The sequence below is a fragment of the Coregonus clupeaformis genome, unplaced genomic scaffold, assembly GCF_020615455.1.
Source record: "Coregonus clupeaformis isolate EN_2021a unplaced genomic scaffold, ASM2061545v1 scaf0104, whole genome shotgun sequence".
NCBI lineage: Eukaryota > Metazoa > Chordata > Actinopteri > Salmoniformes > Salmonidae > Coregonus > Coregonus clupeaformis.
In genome coordinates this window covers 618,973-639,164 of record NW_025533559.1, presented here as the reverse complement: position 1 = coordinate 639,164, position 20,192 = coordinate 618,973, and the positions used below count along the sequence as shown (strand labels likewise).

Below are 20,192 nucleotides of genomic sequence, written 5' to 3'. Positions count from 1 at the left end.
GCCTCCACTACTTCCTTCTCCCTTTGAGCCTCCTGTAGCGCCTCCCTCTGAACGGATAACTCCTGCTCCCTCTGAGCTAACAGCCCCCGTAACGTGGTGGCCTCCTCTCTCAGACTGCTCCAGTCCTTCTCTCTCTCTCGCCAATACTCCTCCAGTGAGGACTCCTCCGGGAGCCCCCACGAGTTAGGGAACAGAACCTCATCGTCGTCGTCATCCTCCGACTCTTCCGTGTAAAACTGTTCCCATTCCTGTTCCCATGGTCGTAGGGACTCCAACTGGAACCCCACCGGGTGCAGTGGTCGGGGCTCTTCTCTCTCGATCCCCGACCACCCCTCTAGCCCCCCCCAAAAAAAATATTGGGGTTGCCTCTCGGGCTTCCTCTGCGGTTGGTCCCGTTGGCGTTGTCATTGATCCTCTCTTGCCAGGGCCTGTACCTTCGCCCAGGGTCCTTTCCCAGTGAATATATCCTCACATGACCACCATTTTCCCACCTGTGACAGAGCTATTCGCTCCTCCTCGGCACGCTGCTTGGTCCTTTTGTGGTGGGATCTTCTGTCACGATCGTTGAGAGACGGGTTGGACCAAGGTGCAGCGTGAAAAGCGTACATGTTTATTAACTCAATAAACATAAAACAAAACAAGAAACAACGTAACGTGAAGTCCTCAGGCTATACACATACAAGCCTATACGGAACAAGATCCCACAATGCAACGTAGGAAATAGGCTACCTAAGTATGATACCCAATCAGAGACAACGAGCGACAGCTGCCTCTGATTGGGAATCACACCCGGCCAAACGTAGAAATACACATTCTTGATCCTAAACATAGATATACATAACATAATACTACAATAGACATTCACACCCTGACTCAACAAACAAGAGTTCCATAGGTCAGGGCGTGACACCGGTGGAAATGTGTCCTTTGGTCTGGAGTCCAAATTGGAGATTTTAATTCCAACCACCGTGTCTTTGTGAGAAGCGGTGTGGGTGAACGGATTATCTCCGTATGTGTATTTCCCACCGTAAAGCATGGAGGAGGAGGTGTTATGGTGTGGGTGTGCTTTGCTGGTGACACTGTCTGTGATTTATTTTGAATTCAAAGCACACTTAACCAGCATGGCTACCACAGCATTCTACAACGATACACAATCCCATCTGGTTTTGGCTTAGTGGTACTATAATTTGTTGTTCAACAGGACAATGACGCAACACACCTCCAGGCTGTGTAAGGGCTATTTTACCATGAAGGAGAGTGATGGAGTGCTGCATCAGATGACCTGGCCTCCACAATCCCCCGACCTCAACCCAATTGAGATGGTTTGGGATGAGTCGGATCGCAGAGTGAAGGAAAAGCAGCCAACAAGTGCTCAGCATATGTGGGAACTCCTTCAAGACTGTTGGAAAAGCATTCCAGGTGAAGCTGTTTGAGAGAATGCCAAGAGTGTGCCAAGCTGTCATCAAGGCAAAGAGTGGCTATTTGAAGAATCTCAAATAACATATATTTTGATTTGTTTAACACTTTTTTGTTTACTACATGATTCAATATGTGTTCTTTCATAGTTGTGATGTCTTCACTATTATTCTACAATGTAAAGAATAGTAAAAAATAAAGAAAAACCCTTGAATGAGTAGGTGTGTCCAAACTTTTTGTCACGCCCTGGCTCTGGGGACTCTTATATGTTGAGCCAGGGTGTTAGTTTCTATGTGTAGTGTCTATGTTTTGTTTTCTATGTGTTCTTTTCTAGATCGTGTATTTCTGTGTTGGCCGGGGTGGTTCCCAATCGGAGGCAGCTGTGTCTTGTTGTCTCTGATTGGGAACCATACTTAGGCAGCCTGTTGTGCACTTGTCATTTGTGGGATCTTGTTCCGTTTAGGTTTGTGTTGTATGACCGAGGACTTCACGTTTCGTTTTGTTGTTTTGTTGTATTGTGCAAAGTACGCATTAAAAGATGTACGCATATCACGCTGCGCCTTGGTCCACTTATTACGACGATCGTGACAGAAGATCCCACCATAACAGGACCAAGCAGCGTGTCCAAGAGCAGACAGCCTGGACTTGGGAGGAGATCTTGGACGGGCAGGGAGCCTGGTCCAGGCCGGAATGGATCGCCGTCCGTGGGAGGAGACGGTGGAGGCGCACCATAGAGAGGAGCAGCGGCGCCAACCGTGCCGACGTCGGACACGCAAGAGGCAACCCCAATAAAAAAATGTTGGGGGGCACACGGCATGGACGACGGGGCTGCTGGAGGCAGCTACAGGGCGAGTTTGTGGATTAGGAGGCCACCGAGTTCAGCCAGGACGGGGTTGTGTCAGCTCTTCGCTCCAGACCTCCAGTCCGTCTCCACAGCCCGGTCCGGCCTGTTCCTGTTCCCCGCACCAAGCCTGTGGTGTGCGTCGCCAGCCCGGCCCGGCCTGTTCCTGTCCCTCGCACCAAGCCTGTGGTGCGCGTCGCCAGCCCGGCCCGGCCTGTTCCTGCTCCCCGCACCAAGCCTGTGGTGCACGTCGTCAGCCCGGTCCGGCCCGTTCCTGCTCCCCGCACCAAGCCAGTGGTGCGCGTCGTCAGCCCGGTCCGGCCCGTTCCTGATCCCTGCACCAAGCCAGTGGTGCGCGTCGTCAGCCCGGTCCGGCTCGTTCCTGATCCCCGCACCAAGCCAGTGGTGCGCGTCGCCAGCCCGGTCCGGCCCGTCCCTGCTCCCTGCACCAAGCCTGTGGTGCGCGTCGTCAGTCCGGCACAGCCCGTGCCTGCTCCCCGCACCAAGCCAGTGGTGCGCGTCGTCAGTCCGGCACAGCCCGTGCCTGTTTCACCGGTGCCTGGTCAGGTACCGGTCAGCTGCTCCACACCGGAGCCTAAGCAATCCGCTCCACCGATGTCCAGTCCAGCGCCAGCCAGCGGGACCAGACAAGGGGCGCTACGGGGGGGTAGTTAGAGGGTGGTGGTCACGCCCGGAGCCGGATCCGCCTCCGAGGCGGAATGCCCACCCGGCCCCTCCCCTGTTGGGTTTAGTTGGCGCGGTCGCAGTCCGCGCCTTTGGGGGGGGGGGGTACTGTCACGCCCTGGCTCTGGGGACTCTTATATGTTGAGCCAGGGTATTAGTTTCTATGTGTAGTGTCTATGTTTTGTTTTCTATGTGTTCTTTTCTAGATCGTGTATTTCTGTGTTGACCGGGGTGGTTCCCAATCGGAGGCAGCTGTGTCTTGTTGTCTCTGATTGGGAACCATAATTAGGCAGCCTGTTGTGCACTTGTCATTTGTGGGATCTTGTTCCGTTTAGGTTTGTGTTGTATGACCGAGGACTTCACGTTTCGTTTTGTTGTTTTGTTGTATTGTGCAAAGTACGCATTAAAAGATGTACGCATATCACGCTGCGCCTTGGTCCACTTATTACGACGATCGTGACACTTTTGACTGGTAGTGTATATAGCAATCAAAGAAAAATATCTCAAATGAATAATATGCAACCATTTAAACAACAGCATTAGCATGATAAGAAAAAATTTATTTTACTTACCCGTCTAAAGTTACGTCTTTCCCATCCAAAAGAAATCAGCGTGAGTGTACAGTGTAATCACTAATTGAGTCCTCATCAACTTCTATGTCACTTTCCCAATCGATTTCTGCAATAATCTTGTCCAGATCTGTATACTTGGTCTTCGATTGAGCTTTTCCTGTTTTATTAACAATGTTCTACTTTCTAAAATAGCAATAAACTTGGTAGAACTAATCGAGCGTGTGTGAGTAATACGAGTCCCTCTTTGTTCTCTCGATTTTATCTGCCCAATGTAGGTTGTTGCGCGCGAGCCTAGCACAATGGCTTTTACTCACACAAAGGACCATCACACACTCCTGTAAAGCCTTATCATTGGCTATCTAGCTAGCTATGTTTCAAAACAATAGGTGGTCATTGGACCAAGATACAGCCAATCAAGTCAACAACGCCCGTATGATTGGTGCGTAATCATGTCAATCCTTGGTGGGCTAATATACCTTTTGCTTAGCCAATGCGTCATGCAGGATCATGAAACACGTTCGGTCGCCTTCTAGAGTATCTGAGGATTCCAGAAAAACAGAACTTGACTGGGCAAAACAAGGTGTAGTGTTTATATTACCTTGAAATGTTTTGTTTCAAGTTCAACTAATCGGAATTCAGGCGAAACGCTGTAGACCCATGTTTGGATATAAAAATTGATTTTATCAAACAAAACAATGCTATGTTTTATCTCAGGGACCCTCAGGATGACAAATCAGAGCAAGATTACTGAATGTAAGTACATTATTTAACTTCAGAGATTAATGTATCAACCAGTTGCTTTGATAAAAGTGTTCTGTTGTTGGGTACTATCTTCAAACAAAAGCATGGTGTTTTTTCGCTGTAATACCTACTGTAATTTGGAAACTGCAGTTAGATTAACAATAATTCTCCACATTTTGTTACGTAACAGCCTTATTCTAAAATGGTTTAAATTCATATATTTTCTCATCAATCTACACACAATACAATAAAAAACGGAAATATCACATTTACATAAATATTCAGACCCTTTATTCAGTACTTTGTTAAAGCACCTTTGGCAGCGATTACAGCCTCAGTCTTCTTGGGTATGACGCTACAAGGTTGGCAAACCTGTATTTGGCGAGTTTCTCCCATTCTTCTCTGCAGATCATCTCAAGCTCTGTCAGGTTGGATGGGGAGCGTCGCTACACAGCTATTTCCAAGTATCACCAGAGATGTTCGATCGGGTTCAAGTCCGGGCTCTGGCTGGGCCACTCAAGGACATTCATAGACTTTTCCCGAAGCCACTCATGCGTTGTCTTGGCTGTGTGCTTAGGGTTGTTGTCCTGTTGGAATGTGAACCTTCACCCCAGTCTGAGGTCCCGAGCGCTCTGGAGCAGTGTTTCATCAAGGATCTCTCTGTACTTTGCTCCGTTCATCTTTCCCTCGATCCTGACTAGTCTCCCAGTCCCTGCCGCTGAAAAACATTCCAATAGCATGATGCTGCCACCACCATGCTTCACCGTAGGGATGGTGCCAGGTTTCCTGTAGATGTGATGCTTGGCATTCAGGACAAAGAGTTCAATCTTGGTTTCATCAGACCAGCGAATCTTGTTTCCCATGGTCTGAGAATCTTTAGGTGCCTTTTGGCAAACTCCAAGCGGGCTCTCATGTGCCTTTTACTGAGGAGTGGCTTACGTCTGGCCACTCTACTGTAAAGGCCTGATTGGTGGAGGGCTGCAGAGATGGTTGTCCTTCCGGAAGGTTCTCCCATCTCCACAGAGGAACTCTGGAGCTCTGTCAGAGTTACCATTGGGTTCTTGGTCACCTCCCTGACCAAGGCCCTTCTCCCCTGATTGCTCAGTTTGGCCGGGCGGCCAGCTCTAGGAAGAGTCTTGGTGGTTCCAAACTTCTTCCATTTAAGAATGATGGAGGCCATAGTGTTCTTGGGGACCTTCAATGCTGCAGACATTTTTGGTACCCTTCACCAGACATGTGGCTCGACACAATCCTGTCTTGGAGCTCTACGGACAATTCCTTCAACCTCATGGCTTGGTTTTTGCTCTGACATGCACTGTCAACTGTGGGACCTTATATAGACAGGTGTTTGCCTTTCCAAATCATGTCCAATCAAATGAATTTACCACAGCTGGACTCCAATCAAGTTGTAGAAAAATCTCAAGGATGATCAATCGAAACAGGATTCACCTGAGCAGAATTTCGAGTCTCAGAGCAAAAAACCTGTTTTCGCTTTGTCATTACGGGGTATTGTGTGTAGATTGATGAGGAAAAATGTGTATTTAATCCATTTTAGAATAAGGCTGTAAAGTAACAAAATGTGGACAAAGTCAAGGGGTCTGAATACTTTCTGAATGCACTGTATATGAACGCAGCTGCTACTTCTTTAAAGCCGTTAGATGCAGTTCATCATAGCGCACTGTGCTTTATTACGGGCGACAGTTTTAGCACTCATCCCTGCATTCTCTACCAGAAAGTTGGGTGGCCTTCTTTGATGTCACGTAGGTTGATGAATTACTATGTTTTCATTTATAAAGCCCTTTTACAAAAAGTCCCACTGTACCTAATATCATTACTAAACTTTAGACGTATGAGTTACCACATCCGGTCTTAGGAATGGCTAACTCTGGAAATTCCTTTGGTCACTACTGAGTTAGGAAAATCAGCTTTTAGTTTTTTTGCAACTTATTTGTGGAACAATCTTCAAAATGTTCTGGCATTGTATGTTTTGGTGCCAATTCAGAACTCAGGACCAGATTGAGGACCTTTTTCTGATGAATGTCTGTTTTTTATGACCGTGTTTTTCTTTCTGCTTACATTTTGTATTTTTATATTGATGTGTCTGTGTCACTCCCTGATAAAATAAAGATCAAATAAATAAAAAATAAAGATGAAGGGGAGGAGAGAGGTTAATCCTTTAGAGTCTATTGATGCACTCGTGGGTCAATCTAAGTATATCATTTTAAAAAATCCAGCAATATCTGTCAATTTAAGCTAGAGATATCAGGTATTTTGCATGGGCTGCGTCTCAATCCACCGCATCTACTTACAGTATGTTGGCCTGCTGTGGAAGGTAACCGATCTACAGCGGTGTTTGTCAGACCATGAGACATCCCAAAAATCTGTATTTTTACGATAACGTATGTAGAGTCTGAACGGTTTGGCTCTACGACCCCTACAAGCATCTTGGGACTTCTGTCTGTAGCAGTTTGGGCTACACACTAATATGACCCCTCCGCCGAGAGGTGAGACTCTCACGAACACGTACATGTTGGTTGTTCTGCACTAGGACTACCACGGACCTCACAAGACTCGTCTGAAGGTCCCCCTGTACCATTTGAAAAAATGTATGTAAGTATTTATGGAGACTGTTTAGTGCCAAAAAGAAGGGGTTACATACATGTAAAAAAAATATATATATATACGTATATAGACAAAAAAGAAACTCTCAGATATAGGACAGACACATCAGAACCAACTTCCTTTAGATTTTGGGGGGGACTTTCTGTTGTTCCATGTAGTGAATCTGTTATTCAATGCATTTGTATGGGCTAATAGTGCCCTATTTTTTGTTATTTCTCTGCTACACGTGGAAATTACCACAACGTTCCCACCCCCAATTCCTGAATATGTATTAGCAGCCTGAGTCAGTCTTCGAGGTTGAACCTAAACAAGAATTTCCGCTCTAGGATAGGAATTACTCGAAATGGGTGTGGAAACTTCCTCTGAGGTGGGCCTTTAATCGTTACATACATGAATACATGAAACATTGTTTTATCCTGTGTATAAGCCTAGGGAAATTCAAAGAAAACATGTGCCATTGCTTTTGGGGTGTTATGCTTCCTTATGTGGCAATGGGTCTTTCTCTGGCAAGACATCAGAGCAGGTTCCTACCCGAATGAATGCAGCTTACTGTGCATTGGATAATATGATTGTAAAAAATACTCATAGGTCCTACAGTGTTTTTGCTTTGAATAACCATGCAGACATTGTTTGACATGCATGTACTCTAGTTTAGGTGTTGCAGCTTCCATGAAAAACAGAAAACTACAGTATGGCATGCTATCATATTGCGCATTGTGCAACCATAAGCAAGTAAGCAATATAGGGGTAAGACTAAATTTCAATTCATAAGCATACATTTCCGTTTCTGACACTGTGTTACTGCTTTTCTCATTGCATCTGTCTCTATGAAGATTCACCATGGATTTACTGCCATCCTATACCCAGACAGAAGAAGGAGACACCAAACCGAAAAACACAGGCATGCATCTCCCCAGAGACTTTGTATCATGCTAGCGAAATGAAGTAATTGCCGGTTTCAGACAAATACATACAGAAAAAGACCTTGAATGACCATACCTCCAATTCTTTTTTTCAATTTCAAATTACCTCATCGTTTCTGGGGTTTTTGGATGGCGTCCCGAAAAAAAACTAGAGCCCATAATTTCTGTCCAATTTGCTCTCTCTCTCCTTACACTGACAGATTGTCATATGTTGGCAGGGTTCCCAGCGGATAGAGGGAAAGAGGAGGCGAATGAAGGAGTGCAGACAAACGGCCATTACCATCCACACCGTCTCATTAGAGAGCATTTAGACCCAGGAGATTCAGTCCCAAAGCTCAAGACGGGATTACTGCCCAGCCTTGGTGCCCTCCCAGAGAGCCTCTCACCTGGACTAAAGCCCTGGCTATCCTGCCCTGTTACCCATAAAAGTAACTATTCCTTTACATTCGCATATTTCACATTTCATATAAACTGACCATTCCATACACGATGGCTTTACAAAGTGGTTGTACTAGAAAAATCCCATAAATGTAGCGATATAATTTACAACCTCCTATCGATTTGGTCATTGAGACACGCAGGTGAAAAAGTATCGCCATAAACATCTTTGTGCATGCACAGCATAACAGAGCCATAAGCAGTTTCAACCGTACCGTCATGAATCCGTCCAGGAGGCCTGAGTCTGCTTTGGGCGGGGCTTGAAGGCGTTCCATGGACCACTTCTCGATGATCGATGACACCTGAGAGTTTTCAGTGTTTAGGATCCGGAAACCCGTCATGTTGACTCCGCTGTACCGATACGGCTCCATATCCAGGGCGAAAAGATCCTAAAATAAAAAAATTACCTTATTCATGCTTTGATACTTAATTATTATATATATATATATATATATATATATATATATATATATATATATATATATATATATATATATATATATCAGTGGGGAAAAAAAGTATTTAGTCAGCCACCAATTGTGCAAGTTCTCCCACTTAAAAAGATGAGAGAGGCCTGTAATTTTCATCATAGTTACACGTCAACTATGACAGACAAAATGAGAAAAAAAATCCAGAAAATCACATTGTAGGATTTTTAATGAATTTATTGGCATATGATGGTGGAAAAAAAGTATTTGGTCAACAACAAAAGTTTCTCAATACTTTGGTATATACCCTTTGTTGGCAATGACACAGGTCAAACATTTTCTGTAAGTCTTCACAAGGTTTTCACACACTGTTGCTGGTATTTTGGCCCATTCCTCCATGCAGATCTCCTCTAGAGCAGTGATGTTTTGGGGCTATCGCTGGGCAACACAGACTTTCAACTCCCTCCAAAGATTTTCTATGGGGTTGAGATCTGGAGACTGGCTAGGCCACTCCAGGACCTTGAAATGCTTCTTACGAAGCCACTCCTTCGTTGACGGGCGGTGTGTTTGGGATCATTGTCATGCTGAAATCGTTTCATCTTCAATGCCCTTGCTGATGGAAGGAGGTTTTCACTCAAAATCTCACGATACATGGCCCCATTCATTCTTTCCTTTACACGGATCAGTCGTCCTGGTCCCTTTGCAGAAAAACAGCCCCAAAGCATGATGTTTCCAACCCCATGCTTCACAGTAGGTATGGTGTTCTTTGGATGCAACTCAGCATTCTTTGTCCTCCAAACATGACGAGTTGAGTTTTTACCAAAAAGTTATATTTTCGTTTCATCTGACCATATGACATTCTCCCAATCCTCTTCTGGATTATCCAAATGCACTTCAGACGGGCCTGGACATGTACTGGCTTAAGCAGGGGACACGTCTCGCACTGCAGGATTTGAGTCCCTGGTGGCGTAGTGTGTTACTGATGGTTGGCTTTGTTACTTTGGTCCCAGCTCTCTGCAGGTCATTCACTAGGTCCCCCCGTGTGGTTCTAGGATTTTTGCTCACCGTTCTTGTGATCATTTTGACCCCACGGGGTGAGATCTTGCGTGGAGCCCCAGATCGAGGGAGATTATCAGTGGTCTTGTATGTCTTCCATTTCCTAATAATTGCTCCCACAGTTGATTTCTTCAAACCAAGCTGCTTACCTATTGCAGATTCAGTCTTCCCAGCCTGGTGCAGGTCTACAATTTTGTTTTTGGTGTCCTTTGACAGCTATTTGGTCTTGGCCATTGTGAAGTTTGGAGTGTGACTGTTTGAGGTTGTGGACAGGTGTCTTTTATACTGATAACAAGTTCAAACAGGTGCCATTAATACAGGTAACGAGTGGAGGACAGAGGAGCCTCTTAAAGAAGAAGTTACAGGTCTGTGAGAGCCAGAAATCTTGCTTGTTTATAGGTGACCAAATACTTATTTTCCACCATAATTTGCAAATAAATTCATTAAAAATCCTACAATGGGATTTTCTGGATTTTTTTTTCTCAATTTGTCTGTCATAGTTGACGTGTACCTATGATGAAAATTACAGGCCTCTCTCATCTTTTTAAGTGGGAGAACTTGCACAATTGGTGGCTGACTAAATACTTTTTTTCCCCACTGTATATATAGTGTATATACACTACCGTTCAAAAGTTTTAGAACACCTACTCATTCAAAGGTTTTTATTTATTTTTACTATTTTCTACATTGTAGAATAATAGTGAAGACATCAACTATGAAATAACACATAAGGAATCATGTAGTAAACAACAAATTGTTAAACAAATCCAAAAATACTTTATATTTGAGATTCATCAAATAGCCACCCTTTGCCTTGATGATAGCTTTGCACACTCTTGGCATTCTCTCAACCAGCTTCACCTGGAATGCTTTTCCAACAGTCTTGAAGGAGTTCCCACATATGCTAAGCATTTGTTGGCTGATTTTTCTTCACTCTGGGGTCTGACTCATCCCAAACCATCTCAATTTGGTTGAGGTCGGGGGATTGTGGAGGCCAGGTCATCTGATGCAGCACTCAATCACTCTCCTTCATGGTAAAATAGCCCTTATACAGCCTGGAGGTGTGTTGGGTCATTGTCCTGTTAAAAAACAAATGACAGTCCCACTAAGCCCAAACCAGATGGGATGGCGTATCGATGCAGAATGCTGTGGTAGCCATGCTGGTTAAGTGTGCCATGAATTCTAAATAAATCACAGAGAGTGTCACCAGCAAAGCACCCCCACACCATAACACCTCCTCCTCCATGCTTTATGGTGGGAACTACACATGCGGAGATCATCCATTCTGTCACGATTTCCGCCGAAGTCGGTGCCTCTCCTTGTGCGAGCGGCTATCGGCGGTCGATATCACCGGCTTTCTAGCTGCCACCGATCTACGTTTCTGTTTTCCATTTGTTTTGTCTTGTTTGTACACACCTGGATCCCATTGCGTTATGATTATTTCCCTATTTAACCCTCTGGTTCCTACATGGTTTTGTGCGTGTTCGTTCGTTGTGTTGTCATACACTTTTGTGAGCTGGTGTGTTTTCCCTGCGTGGAAATTAGTGTTTGTTTTTCAGAGTAAAGTACGTTGTGTACTCAGTTCTGTGTCCTGCACCTGACTCCGTCCTACCGCTGCACATTTGACACATGACAGAAACACGCACCTAATATGGAGTCAGCAAGTGCAGCCAGTACTCCGGTACCCGTGGAGGAGCGCGTCCAGCAGTACGCGACGATGCTCCAGAATCTTGGCACAGCTATGGATCGCGTGTTGCAGACCATGGAGCGATGGGAGAGAGGGGGTTTTCCCACAACCCCATCAACTTCAGGTCGACCCACACCGATGTCCACCCCTCCATCACCTGGACCCAGTGGGATTCGGCTCTCGCTCCCGAGGGCATATGATGGGACGGCTACCGGGTGCCTGGGATTCCTGCTCCTACCTGGTGACCATCCACCCGGCTCCCTCAGGATACGAGAGCGTGTCCGCCCTCATCTCCTGTCTGTCGGGGAGAGTGCTTGAGTGGGCCAATGCCGAATGGGGAGGAATAGATGCAGCGTTGGTTCGCTATGAGGATTTCACCCGCCGCTTCCGGGCAGTCTTCAATCATCCACCTGGGGGGAGAGAGGCGGTTCCTCAGACAGGACATCAGCCCGATGATGAGAGGGCCTTATCGACAGGCCCCCATTCTTCTCAGGCCTGTCTTTCAGCACCTCCTTTTCGGCGTTCCTGCACCAACTGTGGCCGCAGAGGGCACACTGCTGGTCGGTGCTGGGGAGGTTCCACAGGGAGTTGAGGCAGCAGACAGGTCACTGGTTGATCATCCCAGGTGAGTAGGCACCTGACTTACTCAGAGCTCCCTGTTGCGCACATGTGTGTTTGTATAGAATTTCCTGAGTTTTCCCCGCATTCCTAGCATAAGGCGCTAGTAGATTCAGGCACAGCTGGGAACTTTATTGACCGTTCATTTGCACGTAGATTAGGGATCCCTATTGTTCCTGTTGATGTGCCCTTCCCTGTACATGCCTTAGATAGTCATCTTTTAGGGTAGGGCCTGATTAGGGAGGTCACAGCTCCACTCTGTATGAAAACGCGGGAGGGTCATGAGGAGAGAATTAGTCTCTTCCTGATCGATTCTCCTGCGTTTCCTGTGGTGTTGGGGCTTCCCTGGTTGGCCTCTCATGACACCACTATTTCATGGCAACAGAGGTCTCTCAAGGGATGGTCACGTCAGTGCTCAGGGAGGTGTGTAGGTGTTTCCATTGGTGCAACTACGGTGGAGAGTCCAAACCAGGTCTCCACTACGCACATTCCCCCCGAATATGCCGATTTGTCTCCCGCCGAAGGCGACTCAACTACCACCCCATCGACAGGGGGATTGTGCGATAAATCTCCAGGTAGGCGCAGCACTTCCCAGGAGTCACGTGTATCCTCTGTCTCAGGAGGAGACGGCAGCTATGGAAACGTATGTCTCCGAATCTCTGGGACAGGGATACATTCGGTCTTCCACTTCACCTGCCTCCTCAAGTTTTATTTTTTTGTGAAGAAGGATGGAGGTTTACGCCCGTGCATTGACTATCGAGGTCTAAATCAGATCACTGTTAAGTACAGTTACCCACTGCCTCTCATAGCCAGTGTGACAGAGTCATTGCACGGGGCGCGCTTCTTCACCAAATTGGATCTCAGGAGCGCTTACAACCTGGTGTGTATCCGGGAGGGGGATGAGTGGAAGACGGCATTTAGTACCACCTCTGGGCACTATGAGTACCTCGTCATGCCGTACGGGTTGATGAATGCTCCATCAGTCTTCCAATCTTTTCGTAGACGAGATTTTCAGGGACCTGCACGGGCAGGGTGTAGTGGTGTATATAGATGACATTCTAATATACTCTGCTACACGCGCCGAGCGTGTGTCCCTGGTGCGCAAGGTGCTTGGTCGACTGTTGAAGCATGACCTGTACGTCAAGGCTGAGAAATGTCTGTTCTTCCAACAGTCCGTCTCCTTCCTCCTTCCTGTCCGTGTCAGGGGTGGAGATGGAGAATGACTGCATTTTAGCCGTGTATAATTGGCTGACTCCAACCACGGTGAAGGAGGTGCAGCAGTTCTTAGGGTTTGCCAACTACTACCAGAGGTTTATCCGGGGCTTTGGTCAGGTAGCGGCTCCCATTACCTACTTGCTGAAGGGGGGACCGGAGAGACTGCAGTGGTCAGATGGGGCGGACAGGGCTTTTGGTCACCTGAAGGCTCTGTTTTCTTCGGCTCCCATGCTGGCTCATCCTGATCCCTCCTTGGCATTCATAGTAGAGGTGGATGCGTCCGAGGCTGGGATAGGAGCTGTGCTGTCTCAGCGCTCGGGTACGCCACCAATGCTCCGCCCCTGTGCTTTCTTTTCGAAGAAGCACAGCCCGGCGGAGCGAAACTATGATGTGGGGGACTGGGAGCTGTTAGCTGTTGTCAAGGCTCTGAAGGCGTGGAGGCATTGGCTTGAGGGGGCTAAACACCCTTTCCTCATTTGGACTGACCACCGCAATCTGGAGTACATCCGGGCGGCGAGGAGACTGAACCCTCGCCAGGCTAGGTGGGCCATGTTTTTCACCCGTTTTGTTTTCACCCTATCCTACAGACCAGGTTCCCAGAATGATAAGGCAGACGCACTGTCCCGGATGTATGACACAGAGGAGCGGTCCACGTGTAAGTCGCTCTGGATAAGAGCGTCTGCTAAATGACGTAAATGTAAATGTAATGTAAAATGGATCCCACTCCCATACTTCCGGCTTCTTGCCTGGTGGCACCGGTGGTATGGGAGGTTGACTCGGACATCGAGCGGGCATTACGGACGGAGCCCACTCCCACCCAGTGTCCAGTTGGGCGTCTGTACGTACCGTCTGATGTCCGCGATCGATTGATCTGTTGGGCCCACACGTCACCCTCCTCTGGTCATCCTGGCATCGGTCGGACAGTGCGCTGTCTTAATGGGAAGTACTGGTGGCCCACTTTAGCTATGGACGTGTGGATTTATGTTTCCTCCTGCTCGGTGTGCGCCCAGTGCAAGGCACCTAGACACCTGCCCAGAGGGAAATTACAACCCCTACCCATACAACAACGGCCGTGGTCACACCTATCGGCGGACTTCAAGACGGATCTTCCTCCGTCACAAGGTAACACCACGATCCTGGTCGTTGTGGATCGGTTTTCTAAGTCCTGCCATCTCCTTCCTTTGCCCTGTCTCCCTACGGCCCTACAGACTGCGGAGGCTCTGTTTACCCATGTCTTCCGGCACTATGGGGTGCCTGAGGATATAGTGTCTGATCGGGGTTCCCAGTTCACATCGAGGGTCTGGAGGGCGTTCATGGAACGTCTGGGGGTCTCGGTCAGCCTGACCTCAGGTTTTCACCCCGAGCGTAATGGGCAGGTGGAGAGAGTTAACCAGGATGTGGGTAAGTTTCTGCGGTCCTATTGCCAGGACCGGCCGGGGAAGTGGGCAGCTTTCATCCCCTGGGCATAGATGGCCCAAAACTCCCTCAGCCACTCCTCCACTAACATGTCTCAATTTCAGTGTGTACTAGGGTATCAGCCGGTCCTGGCACCGTGGCATTAGAGCCAGATCGAGGCACCTGCGGTGGATGAATGGTTTCGGCGCTCGGAAGTGACCTGGGACACTGCCCATGTGCGCCTGCAACGGGCCATCAGGCGACAGAAGGCGAGCGCCGACCGCCACCGCAGTGAGGCCCCAGTGTATGCACCGGGGGACCGGGTCTGGCTCTCGACCCGAAACCTGCCCCTTTGCCTGCCCTGCCGGAATCTGGGTCCTGAGGAGACTGAACGAGGTATGTTATAGGTTACAGCTCCCCCCTGATTACCGTATTAACTCCTCTTTCCATGTGTCTCTCCTCAGGCTGGTGGTAGCAGGTCCGCTCAAACGCATTAAGAAGGAAATAAATTCCACAAATTAACTTTTAAGAAGGCTCACCTGTTAATTGAAATGCATTCCAGGTGAGTACCTCATGATGCTGGTTGAGAGAATGCCAAGAGTGCGCAAAGCTGTCATCAAGGCAAAGGCTGGCTATTTGAAGAATATAAAATATAAAATATATTTTGACCGGTATTGTGTGTGTCGTGTTGAGATATATATATATATATATATATGTATATATATATATATATATATATATATATATATATAATATTTGTATTCCACTCAAATTACAAACGTATTCATACGAACAACAACTTACAGACGCACACAAAAAAAGACTACATCTCATCTGCCCACACCCGCATGCTCACATCCCCATCTCTAGTGCCTGCATTACACCCCGATCACACCTACAGCATCATTGCATTTTGGTACACCAGAAGTACATTCATTTCCAATGAAACGCTGCATTTGCCTTGCAGCATTGCATTGCAGAGGCAGTTGCAGTGCGTTCTGTGTGGTGCATACATTGGATTTATCGAATGTACGCCTTGACCGAAATGTAGCAGAAGGTGAATGTTGAACTTTTGTTGCTCACATATCCGGATGATGCTGCGTACCATTTTGCGTAATGACACTGTCGGTGTGATCAAGGCGTTATTGTTAGCCACTTGGCCTTAAATTGTACCAATTCATTTTTCTTGGTCGCCCATGTTTTTGAAATATATAAATAATAAATCATTAAATTTTTTCAATTGTGTTAATGATGGTGGTGATTGATTTCCAAGTTTTTAGTATGAGTTTTTTCAAGATGAGTGATGAGAAGAGAATCGTCCAGACCATTGGGTATCTCACTACACCCGTCATATGCCATGTCTTGAAATATGCAGACAGACGGATTAAAAGTAAGTTTACATTGTAATACTTCTGACCGCCAATTTTCTAGCTCCGCCCATAACATTTGGACTTTATAGCATTCCCAGAAAGCATGGATTACTGAGTCATTATTAGTTTTAAACTTAAGCCATGACTCTGCCATTGTTCTATAGAATTTGGGAATTTTGTCTCTTGTATAATAAATTCTATATTAGTTTATACTGGATTAAGAGCACATTTTAGTTAACTGTAATTTCGTTAGTTATGCTGCAACTTTCCCTCCATCTTGTGACAACATCAGTTCTTTTTAAGAGATTATCAATTGGATATGCTCTCTGCAAGGGTTTGTATATCTTCCCTATCATATGAACATCCTTTTCTGACTCAAACAAGATTCCCTCAAGGTTGCTCTGATGTCCAAAATATTTTCAATCAACATTTCATGATATGTAACTTTCAAGTTGCATGTATTTGAAACTATCTACATTGGTCAGTCCAAAATTAGTAAGAGTAAGCTAGGTGCGCTTCAATTAGCTCGTTTGGTGCAGCGGGAGCAGGGGTCTAGAACTGCCGGACCACACCCGCCACTTCTCGCTCATTTACTAAAGTAAGATCAAAGCTGAATCAATGTCTTGAAAGATCACATAATGTTTAATTTGTTTTCTACATAACAGAACCAAATACAATATCATAGTATAATATTACTTACACCACCTAATTTCTTATAAGATTTTAAGATGGTTAGCTGAACAGTCCCCAAAAAATTATAATGTGGCCAAAATTCAACCACACGTGCCACTAGGCTGAATGTGCCCCCAAATAATTCATGTAGGCTACACTGTCCCGGGAAATTTCCGCAAAATCATTTCCCGCATTTGGGTATTATAAATGTGGTCAACCTATTTACGGTTTCTATGCCTTTCGTTTTCCATGTGGACCAATTTATCATTGAATTCTGAAAAGCTGTCCAAGGATTGTTCCATAAGGTTGTGTTTTTAGTGAGTGATATTGATTATTGTAGAATACGTTTCATTTTCTTCCATATTCTTATAGAGTTCTTAACTATGAAGTTGGTAATGTTCTTAGCTTTATCCTTTGAAAGTAGACACATAAAAATATTCTGGGGATGAGCATCTTCAATATGTATCCATTGTTATTTTTTAGTGCATTTAACTATATGTCGTAAGTTAAAGCCTTGGGTAGAGAGTTATTAAAATTCCAAGTCTGGAAGGTTAAAACCACCCTTAGCGTCACACCCTGATCTGTTTCACCTGTCTTTGTGAATGTCTCCACCCCCCTCCAGGTGTCGCCCATCTTCCCCATTATCCCCAGTGTATTTTTACCTGTGTTCTTTGTTTGTCTGTTGCCAGTTCGTTTTGTTTCGTCAAGCCTACCAGCGTTTTTCCCCTTGCTTCTGTCTTTTTCAAGTTCCTGTTTTCTAGTTTTCCCGGTTTTGACCATTCTGCCTGCCATGGCCCTGAGCCTGCCTGCCGTTCTGTACCTTGTCAGACCACCCTGGATTACTGACCTCTGCCTGCCCTTGACCTGCCATTTGCCTGGCCCCTGCTTTTGTAATACACTTTTGTTACTTCGACACTGTCTGCATCTGGGTCTTCTCCTGAAACGTGATACTTAGATTTAGGAAGATGTGAAACTGTCCTTTTTATTCTATGAATTTGATTTGCACATATAAAGTCTTATGACCGAGTATATATTTTTAAAGAAGGGCTTCAGGGGGGTAATTGATATTACCAAAAATAAATACTAACATTTTGGGAGCTATGCCATTCTAAAGAGGTGTATTCTACCTGTAAGATTTATGGGAAGATAATTCCATTTAATTAGATCTGCTTTCATATTGTTGAGTAATGGAACGCAATTATAATTATACATTGTTGTTTTTTGTCACTTATTGAACATCCTAAGTATATCATATTGTTTGTGTTCCACTTAAAGGATAGCTGTAGATCGTGAGTTATTCCTTTTATTTTTCCTATTGCAGTTATTATAATTTTATTTCACGTAAATATCATATCCTGAGATTTTTGAGTATTCTGAAAATATTTGGAGCAAAGGGGGCATTGTGTTTTCACTATTGGTCAGGTATATCAGTAGATAATCTGCAAATAAGATTAGTTTATATTCATATTTACCAATACTGATACCTGTTACGTTTGGGTCCTGTCTAATTCTTTCTGCAAGCGGTTCAATTGCCAGTGCATCCAGTAGGGGGGAGAGGGGACATCCCTGTCTTGTGGCCCTTTCTACAGCAATTTCATCAGATAATGTACACTATTATTTGTGTATTTGCTTTAGGACATTTATACAATATTTGTATTACATGTATTATTTCAGCTGGAAAGTTGAACTGTCCCAAAATGTTTTGAAAAGAAAAGGCCATTCAAGATGGTCTAAAGCCTTTTCAGTATCAACATCCATTTATGATGAAGCTATATCTTGTTTTTTAGCATATTGTATTCAACTGAAACATGTTATTGTATTGGTTTGTGTCATTTTTTAATAAAGCCTGTTTGATTGATATGTATCAAGTCTGGTGAGACTTTTGCCATTATTTTGCTTATAAGCTTTGTTAATATTTTATTGAAACATTTTAATTAATGCCTTGCAAAAGTATTCATCCCCCTTGGCGTTTTTCCTATTTTGTTGCATTACAACTTGTAATTTAAATTTATTTTTATTTGGATTTCATGTAATGGACATACACAAAATAGTCAAAATTGGTGAAGTGAAATTCTAAAAAATAAATAACAGAAAAGTGGTGCCTGCATATGTACCCTTTCTATAAGCCCCTAAATAAGATCTGGTGCAATCAATTACAGTTGAAGTCGGAAGTTTACATACACCTTAGCCAACTACATTTAAACTCAGTTTTTCACAATTCCTGTGTCACGATCGTCGTTAATAGAGGAGGACCAAGGCGCAGCGTGTTGAGCGAACATACTTTAATTAGTTAAAGTGCAAACACGATACAAAACAACAAAACGACTCGTAACGTCCTAGGTAACAATGACCAACTGGAACAAAAACCCACAAACACCAAGGGAACACAGACAGTTTAAATATGGCTCCCAATCAGAGACAACCAGCCACAGCTGACACTCGTTGCCTCTGATTGGGAGTCACTCAGGCCAACAAAGAAACAGAAGAACTAGAACCCCCAACATAGAAATATAACACATAGAATGAACACACCCTGGCTCAACATATAGAGTCCCAGAGCCAGGGTGTGACAGTACCCCCCCCTAAAGGCGCGGACTGCGACTGCGCCTCCACTAGAACAAAACAGGGAGGGCTGGGGGGGCATTCCTCCTCGGCGGCGGTTCTGGCTCCGGCCTTTCCCACCACCCTCCAATAAACCCCCCCATAGCGCCCCTGGTCCGGTCTGGCCCCGCTGGCTGGAGCTGAACTGGGACGTAGCAGGAGCGGTTAGCTTCAGCTCCGTAGTGGAGCAGTTGACCGGTACCTTACCAGGCACCGGTGACCCAGGCACGGGTTGTGCTGGACTGACGACGCGCACCCCTGGCTTGGTGCGTGGGAGCCGAACGGGCCGAACCGGGCTGACGACTTGCACCCCTGGCTTGGTGCGTGGAGTAGAACGGGCCGAACCGGGCTGACGACTCGCACCCCCTGGCTTGGTGCGAGTGGCAGGAACAGGCCGGGCGGGCTGGCGACGCGCACCGTGGACTTGGTGCGAGTGGCAGGAACAGGCCGGGCCGGGCTGACGATGCGCAACCCCTGGCTTGGTGCGTGGAGTAGGAACAGGCCGGACCGGGCTGGCGACGCACACCGTAGGCTTGGTGCGAGGAGCAGGGACAGGCCGGACCGGCTGGCGACGCACACCGTAGGCTTGCGTGCGTGGAGCAGGGACAGGCCGGACCGGGCTGGCAACGCACACCGTAGGCTTGGTGCGTGGAGCAGGGCCAGGCCGGACCGGGCTGGCGACGCACACCGTAGGCTTGGTGCGAGAGGCAGGAACAGGCCGGACCGGGCTGGCGACGCGCACCGTCCATTTGGTGCGAGGGGCCGTAACAGGCCGGACCGTACTGGGGACACACACCACTGGCTCTACCCGGGATCTGGAACGGGCCGGGCCGGACCGGACTGGTAACACATCCCAGTACCTCTCGCCGTGCCTCTAAACCTTCCTTCCCTTCCTTTACCAGTGACCCCCGTA

General features: G+C 46.3%; 1 protein-coding gene across 2 annotated transcripts in view; it reads right to left on the bottom strand.

The window, feature by feature from the left end:
• Positions 1-20,192, bottom strand: part of LOC121549120 (glutamate receptor ionotropic, kainate 2) — a 192,226-nt gene that overhangs the window by 129,406 nt on the left and 42,628 nt on the right. For both annotated transcript variants that reach the window (XM_041860975.2, XM_041860976.2), the window contains exon 6: positions 8,453-8,626. In XM_041860975.2, coding sequence (XP_041716909.2) covers positions 8,453-8,626 — 174 coding nt within the window. The remainder of the gene's footprint in view (positions 1-8,452; positions 8,627-20,192) is intronic.